Source organism: Crotalus tigris, unplaced genomic scaffold (assembly GCF_016545835.1).
Source record: "Crotalus tigris isolate CLP2741 ecotype Arizona unplaced genomic scaffold, ASM1654583v1 scf7180000018018.2415403412:4055106, whole genome shotgun sequence".
Lineage (NCBI taxonomy): Eukaryota > Metazoa > Chordata > Lepidosauria > Squamata > Viperidae > Crotalus > Crotalus tigris.
Window position 1 is genome coordinate 937,615 of NW_024096780.1, and position 27,499 is coordinate 965,113.

The 27,499-nt window shown below is 36.5% G+C and overlaps 1 protein-coding gene across 10 annotated transcripts in view; it reads left to right on the forward strand.

The window, feature by feature from the left end:
* The window catches only part of CDH12 (cadherin 12), a 779,090-nt gene that overhangs the window by 568,323 nt on the left and 183,268 nt on the right, over window positions 1–27,499 (forward strand). For all 10 annotated transcript variants that reach the window (XM_039346743.1, XM_039346742.1, XM_039346745.1 and 7 more), the window contains one exon: window positions 26,546–26,980. In XM_039346743.1, the coding sequence (XP_039202677.1) occupies window positions 26,750–26,980 (231 nt within the window). In that variant the 5' untranslated portion in view covers window positions 26,546–26,749. The remainder of the gene's footprint in view (window positions 1–26,545; window positions 26,981–27,499) is intronic.

The window sequence follows — 27,499 nt, forward strand, 5'->3', positions numbered from 1 at the left end:
AGTACAGCATAGGTGGCACCAGGCTCAATAGTAGTAACTGTGAGAGGGACCTCGGAGTCCTAGTAGACAATCACTTAAATATGAGCCAGCAGTGTGCTGCAGCTGCCAAAAAGGCCAACACAGTGCTAGGCTGCATTAACAGAGGGATAGAATCAAGATCACGTGAAGTATTAATACCACTCTTCAATGCCTTGGTAGGCCACACTTGGAATACTGCATCCAGTTTTGGTCACCACGATGTAAAAAAGATGTTGAGACTCTAGAAAGAGTACAGAGAAGAGCAACAAAGATGATTAGGGGACTGGAGGCTAAAACATATAAGGAACGGTTGCTAGAATTGGTATGTCTAGTTTAACGAAGAGAAGGACAAGGGGGGACATGATAGCAGTATTCCAACATCTCAGGGGCTGCCATAAAGAAGAGGGAATTAAGCTATTTTCCAAAGCACCTGAAGGCAGGACAAGAAGCAACGGGTGGAAACTAATCAAGTAGAGAAGCAACCTAGAACTAAGGAGAAACTTCCTGACAGTGAGAACAATTAATCAGTGGAACAGCCTGCCTCCAGAAGCATTAAATGCTCCAACACTGGAAGTTTTTAAGAAGAGACTGGACAGCCACTTGTCCGAAATGGTGTAGGGTTTCCTGCCCGAGCAGGGGGTTGGACTAGATGACCTCCAAGGTTCCTTCCAACCTTACTACTATTATTATTATTACTATTATTATTTTGAAAATAACTTAACTCTTCAAAGAGACAGCTGCCTTCTACAACATCCAAGGTGATTTCCTCCCCTATAACTTCTACTGCACAACCACAACAACAACTTAAACATGCACCACCGGCACAGCCACCACCCTCCCCTCCTTTGCCTGGACTTTCAGCACAAGAGGTTAGAGGTATAATGGGAGAGGCTGTAGCTCAATTGAGAGAGGAAATGAAGCAATTTTCTACACAGCTTAAATCAGAAATTAAATCTGACTTCAAAGAAGAGATAAGTGGGATAAAGGATCAATTGGAAAATAACAATAATATTTTGCGACAAGATATACTTGCAGCAGTCTCAGGTTTGGCTACAGTGGTGGTTAAGCTGGATGCAAGACTCGAGGAAGTTGAAGATAAAGTTGATTCCTTTGATGACAAAATTCAAGATGCTATCTGTTTCTAATGCAAAATTATTTAAAAACAATTATGAAAGGTTGTGGGTTAGGGTACAGAGAGACTTGAAGAATTGGGAAAAGTTGCAATTATCCCTCATGGGAAGAATTGCAGTGATAAAAATGAATATTCTACCCAAGTTTCTCTTTTTGTTCCAAATGATACCGATTTTGAAGAATGATATCAATTTAACTGAGTGGCAGAAAGGCCTTAATAAATTTATTTGGGCAGGGGAAAAGCCAAGGGTTAAATTTAAAATTATGCAAGATTTCCGTGAGAGGGGAGGACTCAAGGTGCCGAATTTGAAATTATATTATGATGCGGTGGTTTTAACATTAGTTAGTGACTGTGTAAATTTGACAAATTCTGATATACTTCACTTAGAGGGATGGAATCTACTTTTTGGGTGGCATGCCTATTTAATATTTAATAAAAAAATGGATTGGGCTTTTAAATCTCATATCTTAAGAATTTCTTTACTTAGGGTTTGGAGAAAATATTATAAAAGTGATTTCAAAGTACCATTATGGGCTATACCGTGGCATGCAATAGAAGGAATAAAAAGAGGGGTTAAAATGGATATGGTGTCTTATAGACAGTTACTTAAATGGGATGGACAAAACTGGCAGTTAAAATCACGGAAGAGTTAGCACAAGAAAATATTATTTATTCTTGGTTCCAATATAGGCAATTATTAGATAGATGGAAGATGGACTGTAAGGTGGGTTTTCTCAGAGAAGATGAAAATCTTATTAAGCAAGTGAAGGATCAAAGACAACCCCACATTAAGAGGATTTATGGGGTTTTAGTTGAATTGGATTCAGAAACGGAACTAATTAAAGATTGTATGATTAGATGGGCGCAGAATTTTGGTGAGCAAGTTCCATTGGACACCTGGGAAACTATTTGGGTGAGAAATGTCAAATTTACACAAGCACAGAACTTAAGGGAGAATTTTTATAAAATGTTTTATAGATGGCACCTTGATTCACAATGTCTTTTATGTACCCTGACTTACAACCTAAATGTTGGAGATGTGGTTGTATGGACGCTACTTATTATCATATTTGGTGGTCGTGCAGAGAGATAAAAGCATTCTGGATTAAGATATGGTGGAATATCCAGAGAATTTTTAAAAGGAGGGTAAATTTTACTCCACAATTATTTTTGTTAGGTATAGTTATTGATTGTGATACAAAGGAGGTTATATTGATGTTAAATTTGATTACAGCTGCGAGGCTGTTAGTAGGACAATATTGGAAGAAGGAATCTTTTCCTACATTGCAGGAATGGTTTCTTAAAGTGTCTCATTTGGCGGAAATGGCAAAGATTTCGGCTTTCTTAAAGGGTCAAACGCAAGAGAAATTTCTTGCTGTTTGGGATAAATGGATAAAATTCATACAATTTAAATTTGATATAAAAAAATACCATATAGTTTTTTCATAATTTTTAACTTTATATATATATATATATATATATATATATATATATATATATATATATATTCTATTTTATATTCTTTTTTTTATAAATATAATTTTTTTTAACTTTTTTTTAATTAAGCCTATATTCTGCTCTGGGAGGCCCTGGGGGGGGGAAGGGGGGTTTGGGTAGGGGTGGGGGAAGGGGGGTTTTGTTGGGTAATGTTTGTTTTTATTTGTATATGTTGTTTTTTGTTTTTGTATTGTCTTTTATTTTCTGTAAAATTTATAAAACTCTTTAATAAAAAAAAGAAAAAAAGAAAATAACTTAACTCCTCCTCCTCCTCCTTCTCCTCTATCATTCTTTTCCTTAAAAATAATTATGTTGGCAGTTTCTCTGAAAACATAAATGTCAAACACATTTTAACACTTAAACATTTCCTCCTCTACATTAATTAGAAATTGTGTATATACTGACCATAGAAAGTAAATGCTTAACAGAATTCCAACAAAACCTTAGTAGGATTCAATAGGAAGTGAAAGAGAGAGAATAGAAAATGACAGAAACATGCAAGGCCTAGAATAATTGATTGATTCATTACAGTATATGCCATCAAATTGGGGTCGACTCTTAGCAACCACATAGATTTTCTTTATGATGATCTGTCCCCAGCCTGGTTCTTCAGGTTCTCCAGTGATGTACTCTTCATCACTATAATTGAGTTTTTTTTACCTAGCTGAGGTCATCCTCTTATTTCTTTCTTTACACCTTTCCCATTATAGAATTATCTCTAGAGATCCAGAGATATATCTGAATATTAATTGGAATTTAAAGTATTAGGTCCAATTTCTGAAGAAGTATCAATATAGTAACTATGTTCCATTGCTTTTTTTCACAGAACTATACACAGATTATATGCATCAAAGATAGTATTTTTATTAAATATATCTGCATACGTGCAATGGTGTAAAACGCAACATCAAACAAGTTTACCACCACTCAAAATTATTTTGTGTGTGTGCTTTTTTTAGTGTGTAGGCACACATAAATAACATGAGACAAGCACTCAAGTGATTTAATAAATGCTTCAATTTTAAAAAGCAAATTTACAATTCCATGTTTGTAAAATTAAAATGGGAGTAACAGAATACAATACAAAGTAAACTTCAAGCTCAATAATGGAACAAGACAGGATAAATTTATTCACGCCTAAGAGCAAATTGGTAAAGTCACTTAGAATCAGTAAGGAAGAAACAGATTTCCAGACAAAGTTAAACCATTACTTTGATCATGATTTTTCTTTTTGTTACTCCTACAAATTCATTTCCTGAATGCTAAGCTCTCACGTTCTAAGATAATCAACATTACATATCTTTGAATTTGCATGACAAGTGAATTTGTTTAGTTGGAGAAACAGGACTTGGACTGATTTAGCTGCATTAACTGCATTTCTAATCAATATTTGTGTATGTATATATATATGTGTGTATGTATATATATATATATATATATATATATATATATATATATATATATATATAACCCAGAATTCTGAGGAAAAAACACCAAAGATATGTAAATGTTGTACTGTACATCTCTCGCATATAAACAAGCTCTGTAACATACACACAGATAGATAGATAGATAGATAGATAGATAGATAGATAGATAGATAGATAGATAGATAGATAGATAGACAGACAGACTCCTTTTTAAGTATATAGCAAACTGAGGTTTGTTGTTTGCTTTTTTCTTTTACTAATATAAAAGTTATGGATGATTTTTTACAAAAGCATAAACAGAGAGAAAGATTGGACTTCTGATATACAGAGGAATATTCTATACACAGAATTAATTAAGGGAACAGAAATAGAGAATAATAGCAGAATAATATAAATTCTAAATGGAGTGTAATTTAATTGAAGTCTAATACAGTATCTTTTCAAAACCTCTGTTCCATTTGATTTCTCTATATGTGTTGTTCAGCTGCAAAACATAGTTCTTGGTTTAGTCATCTATGCTACTTTTTATAAATGTAATCTATGTACCATGGTGAAGATTTTTTTTGTTCACTCCTTTTATGTTCCAATTTATTTATTTTTAAGAATAGAGTATGTGTAGTGCATTTACTGGTCAGGACCTGTCTAGGCAATGGCTGTTCACAGTGGTATAAACTCTCAGTATGATGCCATTCATTACTGGTGTATTTTGCAGGGATATCATTTCATCAAGGACCATGTCAAAGCATAGCTTCAGGGAAGCTTAACTTTACAAATGTATCATTGATTTTGTATCTAGACCGCATGCTGTCAAGCTTCAATGGGTAGACAAATTTATGCTTATTGTCAAAGGTTAGGCAATAAGCATTGTATTACATCTATTGATTTCAGCTGCATTTATTGAGTTTCAGGCAGCCTTATAGTAAAATAAATAACTGTATTTTATCTGTACCTAGTCTTATGTCAAATATTATTTAATTTCATTTTTCAAACTAATCTAAAATAACACAGCCTGTTTGAATTAGTAAAATTCCTAATTCCTTCTGGAAAATACTATGTGAATCGTTTCACTTGCATTTTTCCCCTTGCTTGCCTCTATTCCTGAATTGATCACACTTGATTATTGAATTAAATGCACTAAGAATCTTTAATCCAACAGATTTTTTTTTTCATCAAATGAGATATGTGAATCAGGATTTTTGTTTCTCCAAAGTCACATTCCCCCTGGGGGAATGTAGGCATCAAAATCTGCAAGATGGCAGGGCTGCCCTTGTGATTGAGTCTCCACTTCTTTTGTATATGTACAATACACATACAAAACAGGGAAGGCTTTCATCACTATGCTGAACCAGACAACTTGCTGTTTTCATGCTGAATGTTTTTCTCTTCAACCTTGACCACAGAACTACTCTTAGTAGGAGAGAATCTCATTCATATAGAAGAACTGACAGCAAAAGGACCCTAATAACGAGTTATTAGGTGTCAAACAAAAGGAAGACACATGTTCCTTTTTGTCCTCATCTCCATTTGGCAGGCATAAAGTTAAAATTATCTCATGCTATCTCTTCCTAAGCAACCTTTCTCCATACCTTTAATAAATGTAGTTATCATTTAACAACAGTAATTGGGACAAGAGTTGTTACTGCTGTTGAAAGAAAAAATCAGGTCCAGTTCCAAGCCTGGAGAAAGGCGCTGGAAATAAAATGAAGGCTAACTGCTTAGGAAAGAAGGTCTGTTTATTGATGAGCAGAACCAGCAACATGCAATTCTGGGACAGCTGACAAATGGAGTTGAGAGTAGGTGGGGTTTTATACATTATTTGAGGGTTTGTGTTTGACATACCTATTGTGAAATGTACTTTGACCTGTGCTTGAGTGTGCCTTTTTAGTATTGTAATTATTGTTGCCTGAACCCCCACCCTTGTGGCTGAAAGATCCTGTCCTGTCCTTGAAGCTGTGTGGTCTTTGTTTTTATAATCCCATCATCTTCACCCTTCTGTGGGAGTTGTGGCTGAAGGCATTTTCTTATGAATAGGATGACCCAATCTTTCTGAATGGATTACAAAATCTCCATTTCTAAAGACTGGGCTATCTTTGTTAAGATTGTTTTCTCCATTTCTCCTTTAGGGGAAATATTCTATTCTGCCTTTTTTAATATTCTCCAAAATATTTCATTCTCTAGGACGGTGTGTGTGCTGACTTCTTACACTGCTAAGTGATATATGTCATATGACCACACCAGTTAGTGACAGCAATTCCAACAATCCTAATTGCCATCATTTATCAAGGACCTTACATGACCATAACCTCCAACTTTCTGCTGGCTTCCCCACTGACTTTGTTTGTAGGAACCTGACAGAGAATGTTGGAAATTGTGATCATTTGAACAGCAGCTCTCATTGCAACATTGTAATTAGGAGCATGGTACCAAGCACCTAGGATGCAATCATGTAATCACCAGGAAGCTGTGACAGCTGAAACTCCAAGGACAGGTCATAACTGTGATTCATTCAGCACTGTCATAAGTTTGAACAGTCATTAAATAAGTAGTCACCTGAGACACAGTGTGGTTTCCACAAAGAGCGTGGCACAATGGACATGATATTTGCAGCTCGACAGCTCCAGGAGAAATGTCAGGAGCAGAATCGTGAACTATATACCACCTTTGTGGATCTCACCAAGGCTTTTGACACAGTTAGTTGTGAAGGACTATGGCGCATTATGTCGAAGTTTGGGTGCCCTGACAGGTTTATTCTGATGGTACGACAGTTCCATGATGGCATGGCGGCTCGTGTTCTGAGTAACGGTGGAGCCTCAGAGGCCTTCCCTGTTACTAATGGCATTAAGCAAGGCTGCGTGCTGGCACCAACCCTGTTCAGCATGATGTTCTCAGCCATGCTGTCAGACACCTTTCAGAACAGCTCAGTGGGAGTGAATCTGAGGTACAGAACCAATGGGAAACTGTTCAACCTGCGAAGACTTCAGGCTGTCACCAAGGTAAAGGAGACTGTGCTACGAGATCTCCTCTTTGCTGATGACTGTGCCCTTAATGCAGGATGGGAGCAGAAAATGCAAGCCAGCATGGACAAATTTGCAGCCGCTTGTGACAACTTTGGCCTCTTCATCAACACGAAGAAAACTGAAGTGATGTACCAGCCAGCTCCAAAAGCCCAATATCAAGAGCCTACCATCATAGTAAAGGGACAAAAGCTGCAAGCAGTGGACCAATTTACGTATCTTGGTAGTACCCTCTCCCGTGCAGTGACAATTGACATTGAGGTCAACTGTAGACTTGCCAAGGCAAGTTCTGCATTTGGCAGATTGTGGACTAACGTGTGGGACCACCGTGGAATAAGTCTTGCTACCAAGCTTAAAGTTTACCAGGCAGCAGTGCTAACTACCCTATTGTATGCTAGTGAGACCTGGACAGTGTACAGGAGGCATGTTAGGCAACTGAACTACTTCCACATGACTTGCCTTCGTAGAATTCTGAAGATCCGGTGGCAGGATAAGATACCAGACACAGATGTCCTCTCCAGAGCAGGCCTATCATCAGTTTACACTCTGTTGATGAAAGCCTAGATGCACTGGGCAGGCCATGTTGTAAGGATGCCAGATCATCGCATCCCTAAACAGCTCTTCTATGGTGAGCTGTCTCAAGGAAAGCGATCGCATGGGGGACAAAAGAAGCGATACAAAGACACGTTGAAAGCTTCTCTAAAGTCCCTGGATATTAACACCATCTCTTGGGAACTTCTGGCGCATGATCGACTGACATGGTGCACCTTGGTGTACCAGGGTTGCCAGACATATGAACACAGAAGGACAATCTTGGAACAAGAAAAGTGAGCACTCCACAAAGCCAGAGCTGCAAATGCTGAAGTAACAGAGTCTACATTTCTTTGTTCAGTATGTGGCAGAACATTCCGTGCTAACATTGGTCTTATTAGCCACCTACGGACACATCGTTGATGGCCCATAACCCACAAGATGTCAAGGTCTTCATCGAAATTGATGGATGAACAACAACAGTCATTAATTGAGGACCAACTGCAAGTGCAAGTTTACAAGCTCAGCTCTATGATTCTAATTAACTGACAAGACCTTCATCAGTTACATACTGAAGACTTTTTTCCCCTCTTAACTAGTTCTAGCATATTCCTATGATGCAAAAAAAAGATCTTCCAATGGCAGAAAAAGTAATATACTGCATGGTGATTCCTTCCTTCCTTCCTTCCTTCCTTTCCTTCCTTCCTTCCTTCCTTCCTTCCTTCCTTCCTTCCTTCCTTCCTTCCTTCCTTCTTTCTTTCTTTCTTTCTTTCTTTCTTTCTTTCTTTCTTTCTTTCCTCTCTCCTTTTCTTTGCTCCCTCTCCTTTCAATAATTTTTGTTGTGGATGCCAAGAAAGTTAAACCCTTAGTATATCTTCCTTTCTCCCATATATCCTCTTTTTTCAATTTTCTATGTCTTTTCTTGCCTGATAAGATATCTGGTAGCATAAGATACAGTTAAAGTAAATTGAGAGGCCATTATAAATGATAAAATAGCAATAATAGTAATAAAAAGGTAAAGGCAGTTATAAGATGTGCTTGACTCTTGGTGACTACATTTTTTCCCCTTAAGTACAACTTGATCCCCTTAAGTACAACATGGGTGTCAAACTCGCCTTGTCACGTGACATGTCAGAATGTATCACAACTTTTTTCGCATTGCCGGAACTGGGGTGGGGGTGGCCTCCGCATGATGCACCGGCCCAGGGGCTGACAGTTTGACACTCCTGATTTAAAAGATCTCTTTCAAAAGACCTCATTCTCAATAAGCGCTTGCTTCCTCTTGGATCCAATTGGAGATCTCTTTCCTATTTCTGATATAAAAAGATCAGAATATGTCTGATCAGATTTAGCACAAGTTTTTTTTCTCCATCTGCATTCTAGGTGTTAGGTCACTTGCTTCATTGTGCTCAGTTCTGGCATATGTCATAGAACTTCCTATGGTCTGCAAAGAATTCCTACAGCTAGGACAAGCAGCTTATGATGTTCATACACTCCTGAGCTTTCTATTTACTATCTCAGCATCCCAAGATTGCATCTCTGAAATTCAGTGTTTTCAAAAGTGTAATTTTGTCCTGATTGTGGGGTTAACAGATTAAAGATAAGAATAGTAGTCATTACAATGATACGAATTTTGAGCCTCACATTCAACAACACAAGGCTCAAAACCATCCAGAAAAGAGAGTAGTTACCTGATTATTTTCCCCACCAAATCTTCCTGTTAATTTCATGACACATTAATTCTCTATGTCTAATTAATATCGAATATCTATATTAATAAGGTCATCCTTACCTTGCCAAGACATATGACAACTCCCTATTATTTTGTATTGTTCTAAGGCAGGGGTATCAAACTGCTGGCCCACGGGCCAGATGCATCACGAGGATACCGTGCCCACCCCATTGCCGGCAATGGGAAAAAAGTTCCGATACGTTGTGCGACATTGCGTGATGTCACAAGTTTGACATGTCTGTTCTAAAGTTTGCTTCTGGCCTAAGAAATTATGTCATCCAGTTTGGTTGATTCAAATATGTGATGTTGCCTCTATCTTGGGGAAGAGGAAGAGGGGACCTGTCCTTACCTAACTAATTCTTTCATTCAGTTTTACCTTTCCTGACAGTGGCAGAGCTGAGACGAAAATCCAGTTTGCTCTAATGGTGAAACTGCTAAGCAATTGTTATGAGTGATGTTTCTCTATTCTACTGCTTGCTTCCTGTATTTGATCCCTGTCTTTACTATGTCCTTTTTAAAAAATTGAATATTATCTGTTTCTTTCATTCACTCAGCAGGGAGCATGGTGGTTTGCATGTGTAGACCCTTGCATTTGAGACCCAAGTGCTGCCACAGGTGGGGTGAGCTCTCATTCTTCTCTCCAGCTCCTGCCAGGGTCATAAAAAGAGCTCCCAACTGGGCATCCTCCAGGCAACAGTGATGCCACCAGCTAATCCTTTCAACTTGGAAGTGCCTCAGTGCCTCCGACATGAGTGTGATTCAATTCACTCAGGAGCCAAGACAGAATGTTACCAAGAGTACAAGTAGGAAGGCTCCATAGTGTGGCCTTTAGAGTGGCAGCTTTTATTGCCAGAGAGAAATGTTTCTCTCTAGGCTGAAAGGGCCTCACTTTTCTGCAGGTAAGATGGCAAAAATATAGCCGATCTTACTTTTTCCAGCACTAGTTATCTTGTAGGAACTGCTTAAATAACCAGTGAAAAAAATATTCAGTATGCAAAAGCACTTCCTTGAATTAATAATGTCCAGGTCCCATATGTCATTTTGTTCACACTCCACCTTGCCTTCTGACAGAAAGCTCAGGTTGGTAATATTGTTTCTGGTCAGAAATCACAAGGCTAAACTTAGAAAATCCTTCTGTGAAAATACAGCATTCACTTCAGAAATGAAACATATTGTATTAAACTTTCTGTGAGGTAGCACCTAAATTTGTCCCTGAGTGTTAAAAACCAACTCAGCATCTGTTGCAAAATTGCTCAGCTCATTAGTCATAAACCTTGAAAATATGCAGAGTACACAGTAGAGACATTTTAGAATTCATAATCATGTAGGTCAAACAGATTTCTTGCCTTCTTTTACCAAGGGAGTTAGTGTAACTTTTTTTTAATGCATGCTGACATTTCATGGCTAAATCTGACTTATAAGTATTGGAGAAATCCTCTAAGAGGTATTTGCTGTAAAACTATTCTAATATCTTTTGAAGCACAAATGTATATTCCTACTTGGAAAATGAGAGGCAACAGTAGACAGAAACTGCAAGGAAAAATATGTGGGATTAGTATTATACTGGTGTGAATTCCGCAATCCAAATTTTTCCTGATTTGTTGAAAGTAAAAACTTAGAAAAGGAAATAGAGCAGGAATTAGCAACACAGAGTCAGGAAGCAATCAGATCAAGTGTGTTTGTGTGTATACTTTTATGCAGTGTCCAAAATGCTATGAAATTGCAGTATCTGCAAAATCTTGCCTAACTCCTGTAATAATAGCAATATGGGTCATGAAATAAAAATAATTAACTCTAGTTCCTAGAACAACACCAGCCTGAAGATGATGAATGGGACTTCAGCGAAACGTCGCCAAGACACTTCCAATTTTACGTGGGAGAAAACCCGAACAACCAAAGACCTACATACAAACACCCGCGAAAACATCAGAAAACATATATATATATATATATGTAGGTCTTTGGTTATTCGGGTTTTCTCCCGCATAAAATTGGAAGTGTCTTGGCGACGTTTCGCTGAAGTCCCATTCATCATCTTCAGGCTGGTGTTTTCAGCTTCGTGCTTCGAGGAGCACAAAGCTGAAAACACCAGCCTGAAGATGACGAATGGGACTTCGTCGAAACGTCACCAAGACACTTCCAATTTTACGTGGGAGAAAACCCGAATAACCAAAGACCTACATACAAACACCCGCGAAAACCTCAGAAAACAAATTTTATATATATAGTTTATATGACTGTCCACTCACCCTCAATGACATTGCGCAGCTTACAAAAATAAAAAATTCAATATACATCAATAAAAACAATAAGCCCCCCACCCTTGATGACAACAATCAATCAAACAAGTCACTTGCTGGACTCTGTCCAACTCTAGATTCCCCAGACCTACTGGCTAAACCAGGTCTTGAGGGCCTTGTGAAAGAGTGTCAGTGTGGAGCTAAATCTAATTTCTGTGGGGTTAATGTTCCAAAGATGGGACATTTAATTCTTTAATTCTTGATCATCTGTATTAAAACTAAAAGAGACACCTTTGAAATATTTAACTTGCAGGTACAACTTCTTTTAAATATTCCAGTTGTGGCATAGTCTCACTGTTCACTGTTTGGCCCATTTTTATGATGACCTAAATTAGGGTCCTTAAGCTGGTATATTAAGAAGTCAAAAGACACGGGCTCCTTCTCAGATAGTACCATAACTCTATATCCCAGGAGGAGGAAAATGTATGCTCATGCCAGATGATCCCTTCACTCCTCCATTGTGCACAAGATGAGATCAACAGGCATAAAAAATATGATAAAGAATGATAAAGTAGGTTTCAATATTTTAAGACTATGTCTGTGGTAGGTTTGTATTTTAATGCAGCCCAGAGGATGCATGGCATATGATTTCATAAACATTCATTAATTGCAGAATGTTGTTGGTGTTTACTTTAAAACAAACAGTGAACCAATACCACATTAGAAAAAATATAATAAGAAACCAAAGTCAAACAAAATAAAAAGAAGCATCTATGAGTGTTTGTTTTTATTTTTTAACAAAATTCCTGCGAGTCCCTTGGACTGCAAGGCTTTCAAACTGGTCAGTCCTAGAAGAGATCAACCCTGACTGCTCTTTAGAAGGCCAGATCCTGAAGTTGAAACTCAAATATTTTGGCCACCTAATGAGAAGGAAGGACTCGCTGGAGAAGATTGAGGGCAATAGAAGAAAGGGACGACAGAGAATGAGATGGCTGGATGGAGTCACTGAAGCAGTAGGTGTGAGCTTAAATGCACTCCAGAAGATAGTAGAGGACAGGAAGACCTGGAAGAACATTGTCCATGGGGTCGTGATGGGTCGGACATGACTTCGCAATTAACAACAACAGTATATAGAAGTACATTTATAGCTGTAGACTATATTCAAAGTTTCAAACATTCATATTTAATCTTTTGGTAAAGATACCTGTGTAAGTATTTATATGGACAAAAATAATCTGTTAGGATATACTCCGTGGAGACAAAACCTGAATAAAACAACCTAACCTAAAGATTCTACAAGACACCTTGTTCTTTGTGTCTTTCAGCCAATTCTATTTTATACATATATAATTGTGACTGACCCAGCCATGGTATTTTAATTTTGTTATGACAACTATGTCAAAATTTTCAAAATTCATTGAAATAACATTTGCTAGATCAGAGATTTTATAAATTGCTTTTCTGTAAGTGGCAGCTTAAATATATAATTGCTATTCTCCGCTCTAGAAAATTCACTAATTTTATCAGAGATCTTTTATTTCCTTTTCAGTTACTAAATATTTGAAGCTAGAACTGAATCTTAAATTTATTTTGAACACCAGTATAGGACCTTCTTATCACCCAAACATCTTTAACCACTAATTTGCTTCTGAAAAGCCTTGCAAAATCATTGTTTCCATGGAAGTAATTTAGTAGGGCTTCATTTGATGATGTGATAGGATTTTTTACTATCTATGCTGAAAATATAGTGAACAGTTGCATACCATGTTTGTTGGACTTATCAAAAAGAATAATAAATTGTATGCTTCTGGCTCTCATCATATGTTATATGTTTACCTCAGCAAACTGTTCAAGTTTCCACAGCTGCAGGATGTTGCTTGTACATTTTGCTTTGCCAGGGTAATATTTCATTATAGCTATTCTGGTCATGATCTGTTTGGTTCACAGTTTTCTTAAAGGCTGTTCAGGTTTAAAATTCTCTCTCACAAAATGGATTAACCAATAATGCCTCATTAGAGGTTAATGTGGCACTAGCAGTCATTATGTACATTATGTAGGCTAATTCATACATGTTGAAAACATTTGAACAATAATGTCATGTAGAAAATTTAAAGACTAAGCTTACTGACCTACATCTTGCTAGCAATGCTAAGGACTACTAGAAATGCCTCAGGGATATTGTCCATTCATCTGCACCGAAGATGCCAGGGCTTTCTACTCACAAGCAGCAAGGCTGGTTCAATGAGAATGATGACGAGATACAATTTTACTTCTTCAAAAGCATCAGCTTCATTGTGTCCATCAGAATGACTTATCATCAGCTGCCAAGAAAAATGCTTTTACCAGTGGTCATAGAACAGATCAGAATAAACTGTAAAATGCTAAATTCCTGACTGAGTGCCAAGGCAGAAAAAATATAGGGATATGCAGTTGAAGCAGTTCTGTGAAAACCTTAACACTTTCTATGGACCTGAGTCTTTTGAAGTTTCCGTCCTTATGAGTATAGGTGGTTCACTCTTATTATAGAGAAGGCTCCGATTGCGCAGAGATGGGCTGAACATTTTTGAAGCCATCTTCACTGATCATCATCCATTAAGGATGGGGCAATAGATGGGATACCCCAGGTCAATATCAACAACACCAGGGATGACCCTCCAGTAATAATTGAAGTTGTTGTTAACCAATAGCAAAGTCCAGGGGCAGATGCCATACCTGTGGAGATATGCAAAGTGGAGGGTCCTGTAGTTATTCATTTTATTTATTGAGAAAATTTATATGGTCACCCAACTCAATCACAGTGACTCTGGGCTGTTTACAGAAGTAAAACTGCAAATCCAAATCCAATAAAAATTCATTCAAACAAACAGTCAAACAAACCACTTGCTGAGTTCCATAACACCTTGGAGTTCCCAGACTCATCAGCAAAACTATGTTTTCAGGGCCTTTGGAAAGAATATTAAAGTGGGGGCCAATTTATCTCTGAATTTTAGGATGAAAAAAGGGAAAGGAAAAGAGAGAAAAATCAATAATTCCCCCCCCCCTTTGAATTTAGAGCTTCTCTTTTGCTTTTAGAATAAAAATAAATAGCATTAACAAATTATGTTCCTCCTCCTCCTCCTTCTCCTCCTCCTTCTCCTCCTCCTTCTCCAAATAAAATTTTCTCATGTGTTTAACTGTTATCTATAAAATTGGTATGTTAGGAAGAAAAATTATGAACTCTTAAAAGTAGCCACAGATATTTTAATTCCAATATATTTTATCAATGGACACTGATTTTATCTGAGGAGAAGTCATTTGGTATATTTGAGGGTGTAAATGGGGAAAAGTATGAAATAGCTGTTCTGAATGGGATGGTTAGATCTGTAAGGAGTTCTTCCATATGGCACGTTATGTCCATTCAAACTCATCTCTCTTGGACTGGAAAATTGTTTAATTAACAACGGAATATATAAATTTTGATATGTGTTCCAGGTGCTGGGTATAGCAGGCAATGTATATTATACTACCAGAACCTGTTATGGATATAATATATTATTGCAAACAAGACAGGTTCTAGAAGTTTGTGTAAGCACAATCTGAAATTATAGTTACATTTGCTCCTGTATTGGTGTTGAAGCACATAATCAAATGATTTTCTCACAATTTGGCAGAGTCATTAGGGCAGCCACTTGATTCCCAAAATAAATGCTCATTGATTTTACCATGTTTTGTGAATGACCTCATCTCTTATTTGGCAGATGGCTATATTTGTGGCATACAGCAATTTGAGCAGTATATTCTTGCCTCTTCATGTTATTGCCAACACTAAGTTCACCTTGACTCATTCAGCTTTGTGGGTGGAGATTCCATTGATCATAGGAAAACAATACAGTCTGCTCTTGTGCACGATGCCCTTTTATAAGCATGTTTGAAAGGTTGAAATATTTTAGCAAACTTTGCAACCCCATTAAGTGCCTGCACCAATGTCAGTTTACAACTCCTTTATTTTGCGTAGAATCTATCTAAATAGAATCTGAAATATTTGTTAGCATTTTTATTGAAGGCATTTTATAGAGTAAACACATTACAAATTTAAAGAAGAAAAGTAAAATGATAAATAACAAATGAAAAGAAGGAAAGGAAGGAAGGAAAGAAAGAAAGAGAAAGAAAGAAAGAGAGAGAGAGAGAAAGAGAGAGAGAGAGAGAGAGAAAGAAAGAAAGAAAGAAAGAAAGAAAGAAAGAAAGAAAGAAAGAAAGCTTTTGATCTTCTTACAGCAGTTATCAATACATTTATATCTTATCCTATCTCTTTATAATTATATTGTGGCATCCTTATTTCCATATTTTACCCTTTCTAATAATCAAATCCATAAATCACATTTCCATTTTCAGCAAAAAGCCCATAAATAGTTGTCACTGACAAATGTAATAATTGTATTTTCCCTAATCAAACAATTTTGAAATCTCTATAAATTTTGTCATCTTTACCAATCATTCCTCCATTGTAGAGGAGTCTTTCCCTTTTTGTGCATATAACAATTTTAGTATATTTATAATGTACAAAAACAATTTTCTGTTGGTGTTTTCTAACTGTCTGTCCACCAGTCCACAAAAAATGTCTTCAGTTAAAAATCAATCTTTAAAAATTCTTGTAAGACTGTGTGTCTTTGAACCCAAAATTTCTAACTTTTTTTTTACAAGTTCTCCAAGCAAGATAAAATGACTTCAGGTTTTCCAAATTTCCAAAATAAATTTAAAGTACCTTTACATTCTAGAACAGTGGTTCTCAACCTTTTTAATGCCGCGACCCCCAACCGGTCGTAAGTTGAGGACTACTCAACTGGTCGTAAGTCAAGGACTACTAAACTGGTGCAGCATCGTTTGCAGAATGGGGCTTTTGGCAGGCTCAGCAGGGCAGACACAGCCTGGACAATTCCTATTGGCTTTTGAAAGCCAATAGAATTAGACTCTATTCAAGAGAGTCTATTCTATTGGCTTTCAAAAGCCAATAGAATAAAAGGGAGTAGCACAGCTAAGGAAAAGGGGGAAAAAATGGCGGACTGCGTTGTTTGGCAACCCCCGTGAAATGGTCATTCGACCCAAATGGGGTCTCGACCCATAGGTTGAGAACCACTGTTCTAAAAAGATTTTTGTTATCATAAGAATCTTAATTGTTCTAGTTATATTAGAATTCAGGAGTACTTGACACAATTAAACAACGACTAATACTGTACTGAAATATGGACCTGACCTGAAAGAGTCTAGAAATTATAGGCATGTTTTACTTTTTATAAACAGTAGGAAAACCTTGGAGGAAAAAAAATTCAGCTGTCATTTTTTATTCTTTCTATTGTCTTTCTCTTTTTCTTCTCCTCTTTTTCTTTTTCTTTCCTCACACTTTCTTCCCTCTTTTTCTTTAAGCCCCTTCTAAGAATAAAATGAGATCTAGTTATATCTAGAATATAAGCATCCAACATCAAACTATGCAAATTGGGTAAAAAGTAATGGTTGAGTAATGCTTATTACACCAATCTAATTATACACACAACTATTAACATTGAAAATTAAAAATAGTATAATTAAAGTTCTTATTTATTTGGGGAGAGGTTAATTTTAAGATATAGTTGTTACAATGAGGTCTTATGCAGAATTCAACATATGAGTTCTAGTGTGCCACAAGATCCATAAGCTACATGTGAATCTTTGACTTTTTCAATTGCTGAATTTCAGAATAAAAGCAAAAGAAAAGTGGGTTTTGATTGTTATTGCTCTAAAGTTTCTTAATGGATCTCAGTCAATGCTTTTGGAATTCTTCCAACAAGAAAATGTATTCTTACTTTGAAAAATAGAATAAATGAAGGGAAGTAAATAGATCTAGAGAATCTCATTCTCTATGCAAAAGCCATTTGTCTCAAACCTTTTATTAGTATTTGAGATTTATTATTTTGTATTTCCAGGAATGCTAAAACATTTTTTTCAATCCTTTTATTACTGTCTTGTAAATTAGCCCACTAAATAAGTACCTTCATTTACAAATTAATCAGTTAAGAGGCTAATAATCTATACATCCATACTATCTCTAAAAGAGAAAAGCTTTATATCCAGCATTGGAAAAAAATCCTTCTAGTGAATAAACTGAAGAAATAAATAAAGTGATTGGTCCTTCCTCCAGCAGCACATTTTACTTTATTCTTCTGGGGCCAGGATAGAAGTATAGGATGGCAGAAAAAGAATAATAAATTCACCTTGTACCTGCATAAAATTCCTTTTCTTTGCCTGCAATATTTTTAAAAATTAAATAGTATTTATTCAACAATAGTGCTTCTTCTTTTAACAATACCCAAAGCAATTTACAATAATAATATATGTCAAAAGAAAGATAAAAACAGATTAAAAGCCAGGTGAAAAAAATACAAATAACAAAAAAAAAAAAAAATAAGAAGCAAATGGGGTGGGGGATAGATTAATGGCTGGAGAATGCCAACATAAAACATTAGCTTTGGAGCCTCTGATACCACTGAAGATAAAATAATTCCACAGAATAGGTTTACTATGTATCCATACATAACAAAGCACAATGACAATGCCCCCCAAATGATGGCATTTAACACAATAACTTAATCCCACAAATGAATATTTGTGCCATGTGAGGCCCAAACAACCAGATCCACATGTGTAGAGTTCAAGTTGACTATATCATTGTATTCTACCTATAACACAGGAATCTTCTGAATCTGCTTGCCTTCCCTTGGGAACAGATGAATAAAGTTGTATGGAGCTTGTGTGTGGGGGGGGGGTTAGTTTATTTATTTTATTTTATTTATGAGACTTATATACCGTTTTAAGTGCAAGCACTCTCTAAGCGGTGTACACCAGTAAGCAATGTATATATATATTTACATTGCCCCCAACAATCTGGGTCCTCATTTTACCTACCTCAGAAGGATGGAAGGCTGAGTCAACCTTGAGCCGGTGAGATTTGAACCGCTGACCTGCTGAACACAGTCAGCTAAAGTGGCCTGCAGTACTGCACTCTAACTGCTGCGCCACCTCGGCTCTAGTTCTAGATCTCCTGCAAATGAAAAATCATTGAAGGCTAATTCCCCACTTGAGTCCTTCTCCCTGACTGGCTGGGCATTTCCCAACATTAGGATGTCTGGCACAAGTACATAAGTCATGGAACTGAATAATTATGCAAACATCACTATTGCATTTGCCTATGATTCCATCCTAGCTGGATTATCATATCTGGGCTATAAAGACAATTGCTAGATAGCAGCAGATCCATCCAGATTTTTGGGTTCCAATTAGTGTTATTGTCAATTAGCAACCCACAGAGTGCAGATCAAGAGTTTTTCCACAGATTTTTGGTTCTTGAGATATGAATAAAATGGCCTGTTCCTACATTTGTCTCTGGAGGTCATCTATATTGTCAAATGCAAGATCATTTTTCTCTGAACTTGACTTTTACAACTTCCTGCATTCTGGCCAATTCTTTCAAAGCCCCTTTTCTTTCTTTTTTTTTCTGAATTCTTCTGCAGGATAATAGAATTGTTGTGTTGATAACACTTTTTTACTGTATACACGTATCTTGTTTGTGTATATCATGCTGTATGGTTAAATGTTGGATTTTTATGTCCCCTTCCTTTTTTCTTATATTTTTGTCTCTTTCTGCTTTCTCTCAGTTTTGGTAGTCCAAGTTATTCTATGCCAAATTTAATCAGTTAAGAGACTAATAATCTATACTTCCATACTATCTCTAAAAGAGGAAAGCTTTAGATCCAGCATTGGTTTCTACTTTGGGCAGCAATTTTTAGAGACTTTATTACACTTGACTTCCTTTGCTAAGATAATTTTTATCTATCTTTTTGTACTACTAGGCAAAACAAGTCAAACACCGTAGGAGAGCTTGGCTAATAGCTTAATGAGTAATGCTTGAGAGCCACTGACCTGCTTTGTTTGGTTGCCTAGGAAACATAATAGTAGAAATCCAGTCTTTCTTTTGATCTCCATTTGCCCAGATGAGTTAGCAGCCTCAGTCATGGTTCTTTTGAAAGTAGAAAACATCTTGATGCATCTTAAAAGACATGAAATTTATTATGACTTAAGCTTTCATGAACTGTAGGCTCCTTCTCTGGATGCCTATGTAATAAAAAAACTCCATGGTCAACAGAGCAACAAGCTTTTTTCCATGACAGATGCCACAGAATTCTTCATGGTGTGTTTAGCAACAGATAACATCATATTCTCAAAAATATTGCTGGGAATGATCATTAATTTAAACTTGCATGCACTGAAGTGCTGATTGAATTGTAATGCTGTTTAAAATTCATTACCATCTAACTTAAAGCTTTGACAGATTCTCTCCTCTAAGAGCTGAGGGATATATTTTACCATCTGGGAAGTATGCAGTATGCATCTAATGGAAATAGAGGTTTCCTAATATTAGAGAGCCCCTCCCCCCAGTCATTGCTTTCTAAGGAAATTGTTTCTGATCTGTAACAAATTGAAAAAGAAGGATCTGTTTGGCATGTATCCCCTTGTCTAAAGCTCTGTAAATATTTAGAAGCAGAAAGAGAAAGTGATATACACATAAAGGAGAGTTGTAATGGGAGCAAGGGAAAATTATATATGGGGAATAATTGTATTTCTTTTTCCATTATAAAGAAAAAATGTGATTATCTTGGGAGAGGAGCCTCTCATATATCACATAAATATCCAGTGGAAAATAAAATGTTTTCAATTTCCATGATACTGAATAGCCCACAGAGACTCCCACCACCCTACTACAGAAGGTCTCTGCAGGCTTTATTTGGCATAACCTCTTCTGCACATACTTCTTCAATAACCAGTGTTTTAAATTGTTATACTGGCAGGGCAGGATATTAGGGCTCTATCCAGCAATGTAATATGTATCCAGATCCTCTTTAGCATAAATGTCAAGGCATTCTCAAGTCAAGCTTGACTTTTGATGACTAATTCATGGCCACAAGGATGCAGTTTCTTGGACAGCAATAGTTTTAGCTTATAGCTCTGGTAGTCCCTGGTGGTCTCAGTAGTAGCCAGGATTGATTCTGCTTAGCTTCTGACTCCAAACATGGTTAGTCAAATGCTGCTTTTGCTCCAATCCAAAATTACCCAGCTACACAATAATAGTAATAGTAATCGCAAGAGAAGTACTTTGTGGTGTGGAAAAGATGGATAGATTTCATACAGTACAAGTTGGATATAAAAATTATTATTTAGTTTTTTAATAACTTATATTTAAAATTTAAAATATTTTATAGATTTTATTTTTTTCTATTTTATTTTTTTATCTTCTTTTTTCTTTTTTCCTATTTTTTTCTTCTTTTTAAGTATTTTTTTGTACTTATGTTTTATATATATATATATTATTGTTAAGTATTTTATAATTTGTTTAATTAATGTACTTAGACTTATTCATGTTTTATATCTTTTTAAAGATTTTTAGAAGAAATTTTAACTAAGCCTATATTCAGCTCTGGGAAGGTCGGGGGAGGGAATGGGAGGGTTGGGGAGGTTTGGGGAAGGGTTATATTGTTTTGTAAAATTTTAAAAAACTTTCAATAAAAAAAATAGTAATAGTAATAATAATAATAACAACAACAACAACATCAACAACAACAACAATAATAATAAAAATGTTGGAAGGGACCTTGGAGGTCATCTAGTCCAACCCCCTGCTCAGGAAGGAAACCCTACACCATTTCAGATAAATGGCTATCCAGTCTCTTCTTAAAAACTTCCACTGTTGGAGCATTCACCGCTTCTGGAAGCAGATTGTTCCACTGGTTAATTGTTCTAACTGTCAGGAAGTTTTTCCTTAGATCTAGGTTGCTTCTCTCCTTGATTAGTTTCCATCCATTGCTTCTTGTCCTGCCTTCAGGTGTCTTGGAAAATAGCTTGACTCCCTCTTCTTTGTGGCAGCCCCTGAGATATTGGAATACTGCTATCATGCCCTCCTCATCCTTCTCTTCATTAAATTAGACATACCCAATTCCATCAGCCGTTCCTTATATGCTTTAGCCTCCAATACCTTACTCATCTTTGTTGCTCTTCTCTGTACTCTTTCTAGAGACTCAACATCTTTTTTACATTGTGGTGACAAAAACTGGATGCAGTATTCCAAGTGTGGCCTACAAGGGCATTGTAAAGTGGTATTAATACTTCACGTGATCTTGATTCTATCCCTCTGTTAATACAGCCCAGCACTGTGTTGGCCTTTTTGGCAGCTGCAGCATACTGCTGGCTCATATTTAAGTGATTGTCCACTAGGACTCTGAGGTCCTTCTCAAAGTTACTACTATTGAGCAAGGTACCCCCTATACTATACCTGTACATTTGGTTTTTCTTGCCTAAATGTAGAACCTTACTTTTTTCACCATTAAATTTCATTTTGTTAGATACCGCCCAGTGTTCAAGTCTGTCCAGATCCTCCTGTATCCTAAGCCTGTCTTTTGGAGTGTTGGCTATTCCTGCCAGCTTGGTGTCATCTGCAAATTTGATGAGTTCCCCATCTATCCCCTCGTCCAAATCATTGATGAAGATGTTCAAGAGCACTGGGCCCAGAACAGAGCCCTGGGGCATCCCACTACACACTTCCCTTCCTGTAGATGCGGTTCCATTGAGGACCACATGCTGAGTATAGCCGGTCATCCAGCTACAGATCCATCTGGTGGTGATGCTGTCTAACCCACATTTTTTTTATCTTATCAAGTAGTAGGTTGTGATCTACTTTATCAAATGCCTTACCGAAGTCCAGGTAAATTATATCCACAGCATTCCTCTGATCCACTAATTTTGTTACTTGGTCAAAGAATGCAATAAGATTTGTCTGGCATGATCTGTTTTTGACAAACCCATGTTGGCTTTTGGTAATGACTTTGTTTGCCTCTAGGTGTTCGCTGATTCATTATTTGATTATCTTTTCCAGAATCTTCCCAGGTATCGAGGTCAGGCTGATAGGTCTGCAATTTCCTGGGTCCATTTTTTTTCCCTTTTTTGAAGATGGGAACTACATCAGCTCTTTTCCAGGCCTCCGGTAGTTCCCCAGTGCTCCAGGATCTTTGAAAAATATAGTTCAGTGGTTCTGAGATCACATCTGCCAGTTCCTTGAGAACTCTGGGGTGTAATCCATCTGGTCCTGGTGATTTGAACTCATCTAGGCTGGACAGGTGCTCACTTACCATTTTCTTGCCTATCTTAACTTGTGTTTCTATTCTGTTTTTTATGGCACTATTTTTGGTAGGTTGGTCTGTTTTTTCCCTTTGTATAAAGACAGATGCAAAAAATGAGTTAAATAGTTATGCTTTCTTCCTGTTGCTTGTCACCTTCTTGCCACTTTCACTCACTAATGGACCAATCATTTCCTTCACTTTTTTTCTTGTTTTTTACATGTTGAAAGAAGCTTTTTTTGTTATTTTTGACTTTGGTCGCAAGCCTTAGTTCATTTTGAGCCTTAGCTTTCCTCACTTCATTTATTTGTTGATATTCTGACTTAGTTATGTGCCCCTCTTTCCACTTTCTATACTTGTCCTTTTTATCTTTCAATTTATCAGAGAGTTCTTTATGCAGCCATGCTGGTTTCTTTTGAGAGCTGTTATTTTTCCCTCTTTGTTGGTATTGTGCTGGACTGGGTTTTTATTATCTCACTTTTCAAAATTTCCCAAGCTTCTTGAGTTGTTTTCCCCTTGAGGATTCTCATCCATGGAATCCTTCCCAAACCCTCTCTAAGTTTATTGAAATTAGCTCTCTTAAAGTCCAAGACTCTAGTTTGACTGTGTTCTATTGCTTGTGCTTCCATAATGTTGAATTCCAATATTGCATGATCACTTTCTCCCAAGGTTCCTGTGGCTTCAACACCTTCTATCATTTCATCTCTGTTAGTGAGAATTAGATCCAAAATGGCTAATCCCCTTGTTCCCTTACCTACTTTTTGGGAGACAAAATTGTCTGCTAGGTTTGCAAGGAATCTGTTTGATCTTCCACTTGGTGCAGAGTTTGTCTCCCAGTTGATGTCAGGATAGTTAAAGTCCCCCATTAATATTGTGATGTGCTTTCTACATACCTTAGTTAGCTGACTAGCAAAAAGTTCATCTATTTCCTCTGTTTGGTTGGGTGGCCTGTAGTATACACCTATGGTAATGTCATTTTTCCCCCTTTTATATTGACCCAAATGCATTCAAGACAGTTTTCATCATTGTTGTGCTCTATTTCTGTAGAGATGTAGTTATTTCTTACATATAGAACAACTCCGCCTCCTTTTCTATTTGGTCTGTTTCTTTTAAATAATTTAAATCCCTCTAGCGGTGTGTTCCATTTGTGGGTTTCATCCCACTATGTTTTTGTAATGGCAACAATATCATATCTGCCCTCATTAACCTGAATTTCTAGTTCACCCTGTTTGCTGTTCATACTCTGTGCATTGGTGTATAGACATTTGAGTCCTTTATGACTGACCCTGTGTTTACTTTCTACGTAACCTGTGTGGTGCCTCAGTTCTCCTATTGTCTTACTATCTATTTGGTTAGTGCACTTTGTGTGACACTCGCTATTAGAAGCTTAATTTTGCTTGACAGCAAGGTTGATATTCTTGTCCTCACACACATCTATGTTACATGCACTGGTGGCCCTATAGTTTTTAGATGGCCGGGGACAGGGATGTTCTGTATCAATTAACTCATTGTCCCCGCTGTTTAGTTTAAATATTCCTCCAGAAAATCTGTGAATTTATAGCCGAGCAACTCAGTCCCTTTCTTTGATGGATGCAAACCATCTCTTTTGTACATTTTTTCATTGGACCAGCTACAGACATTGTGACTAATATATCCAAACAATATATATATCCTTTTACACCACTCCTTTAGCCACATATTGAATTGTGCTATACGCTGGCCTTTTCCATTTTGCATAGTAGAATGAATATACACTTATGTCTGAAATCAATGTTGTATGGTATTACCAGTCAAATATATTTATTTATGCTGTAGCTGAACTTAACTTCTCTCCTTTTTCTATTTTTGTCCTGGGCCTATCTGGTTTTTAATAACATGTTCCACTTATCTTTGTGTGTTCTGCTATACTCCTTGTTTCTGTGACAAAAATGACACAAGTTTATGCCACCCTGAAAGCATTAAAACCCTCTGGGTCTGCCACAATCATTAATTAAAACTCCAAATTAATGAAATTCATTCAATTTGCCATTAGTCACAGAAATATTTAATTATAGCCTCTTAAAATTATCAATGTACTAAGTAGCTACAATTATTTAGAAAATGCATATATGAGAAAAGCAAATAGTCAAAATGTCTAATTATAAACTGTAGCTAGGAAGCATACATTTTACTGCCAACTGGTATGATGTGTGGTACTCATCATGTATTTAGTGAACTGTAAGTGTTCACTGCATCAAGATGTTTTCCTATGACAGCTCTGCCTCAAAATGGCTGTACTTTGTGCAATTCCCTTTCAGTGCAATTGATCTTATGTGGGAGATATTGCCAATGGGATGTTTATAGAGGTTAAACGTCTCCCGTTATTTCCCTTCCTCATTCTTCTTGCCTACAATTATATAGTTTATTTGTGGTCAGCTATAAAAGCAAATTTTCCTCTGGCATGTTTTTTTTTTCAAGAATAACATTTTTCTGGAGTGGGTTGTGAGTTCATGGTGGTTCTGTATTATACAGCATACAGCACCATGCCATAGGACAATGCATATTCATTGACTGTATTGATGAGTGTGTGACTGAGAAAGAGCAATGCTGAAAAAATAGCAAATATACACATTGTTCACAAGTTTACTTTTTCATCACTGTCATAACTGTGGCAGTTGATGTGTAAGGCAAACTATTTTTAATGTGTTTCCTGCTCTGCATTTCTGGTCACTTCTAGCTAGAGGCAAGAGCAATAATGAATTATGTTTCTTTCATTTCAAATTTTTTGGAAAGGAAACTTCAACAGAATTGGCATTTTTTTTTCATTTGGTTTTGAGGTTCTACTCTATGACATTACCAGTCATAGAAACTCAGATGTGTGAAAATAATGGCAGTAGTTAAAGTCATTCCATCATATCTTCTCTTTTAAAAAGACCAGTAGACATACAGTGCATTCTTTGCAAAATGCAAGAAATTGGGAAAATAGAGATATTTCTGTTTGCTTAGTTACAGTTAAGCCCATTATGGGCAGAGCACAGCAGTGTGCAGTATAGCTAGACACACAGAACATTACAGATAAGAAATGCCTTAGTGCATACTGTTATAAAATATAACACCCATGCTTATTGTACCACGACTTCATCTGTGTCTGTTTGTGGAGTTGTTTGATGGCTCTCTTGTAACTAATAATCTTGTAGTCTTTGTATTTGGTGTAGGAGGGGGACTTTCACTTTGGGAATATTGTAAATGTGGGTGACAGACCAAATTCTACAAACCCTTAAAAACAATTATTTGGAAACTGAGAATTGGTTTTTCAGTCTTTAATAAGTAGACAGTGAACCAAGCTCCTCCATGTTGTAATATAGTTGAGAAGGGAGAGGAAGGTTACAAGTTTTCTTTCCAACCTGACATAAATTGCTAATGAGATGGGACTAGCCTTGTTCTCATTTTTTGTTTGTTTGTTGGTTGGTTTTTCTTTCTTTTCCCTTGTGAATCCTGAGTAAATAATAACTACATTCACTGGTCTGTAATGGCATTATTTTATAACTGGGCCATAAAGGGCAGACACTGAAATAATACATAACAGAAGCAGAATGAGGTACTGCTAATATTAGTTTACTATATTTGGTTGTGAATCAGTGCTACAGCATAAAATACCAATAATACTCTGAGTTCTTATTTTTTTATTATTCCTATCTTATTCATTGTCAGTAGAAGCAAAGTAGGTGTGAGAGTTTGGATGACTACTTCAGTATAATTTTGTATAAATTCATGCTGCCATATAAATTTCTTTTATAGGTCCCTTTAGATGGAATTTTATGCAGCAGAAACCTTGTCAACAGAAGAATTAATGTCTGCGTTAGCATTTTGGCAATAGAAAAGGAAAAAAAAAAATCCCAAAGCTGAGCAGTGAAGGTCAACAGACAGCCTCAAACCTGGATTCTTCAGCTCATCATTCAACATTGGAGTTTTTAAATTCTTGTGATAAAGAAACCATTGCCAATGCTTACAAGGAACTGCTTATCCCTGCTTCTCTGGGTCCTGTTCAATGGAGGTATCTTAATGTTACTTCATTCGCAACCACAACAGATTTCAAAAGCTGAGTCAAGGGGAAATGTTGTCACCAAACCTGAAAGGAGAATACCCACCTTACGGGTCAAGAGAGGCTGGGTCTGGAATCAGTTTTTTGTCCTGGAAGAATACATGGGCTCTGAACCCCAGTATGTGGGAAAGGTAAATGCTTAATTTTCTAAAATCAAAGTTCACTCAAAGGAGATTTTTTTCTTTAACTTTTACTCACAAATTTGTTTTTTATTAAAAAAAAGACACCTCTTTTTCACTCTTATCACTGCTTTACTATAATTTGTGATTATTTTTACATAGTTTTATGAAATCATACTTTTGGAAGACACATCCATTACATATAATCATTATCTTGATTTTTAGTAGCTCAAGGAAGAATTCAACCTGTAATTGTATGGTAATAGTTAAACATATTTGAAGGATACTTTTCAAAAATGGGCAATCCTGAATGCTCAGCATAGAGAAACAAATTCTAGTAATTCAGACTTATACCATTTGATACACCATGTACTTATTTATCTTGGAGTAAATCCCAGTTAAGTTAATAAAGCTGTCTTTGGAATAGACTTGTCTAAAATTGTGCTTTATTCCAGTGAAAGTAATTAATTAAAGTCAAATATTTGGTACCTCATAGATCAAAGTTGTTAATAAAATGTTTAATGGTCAAAG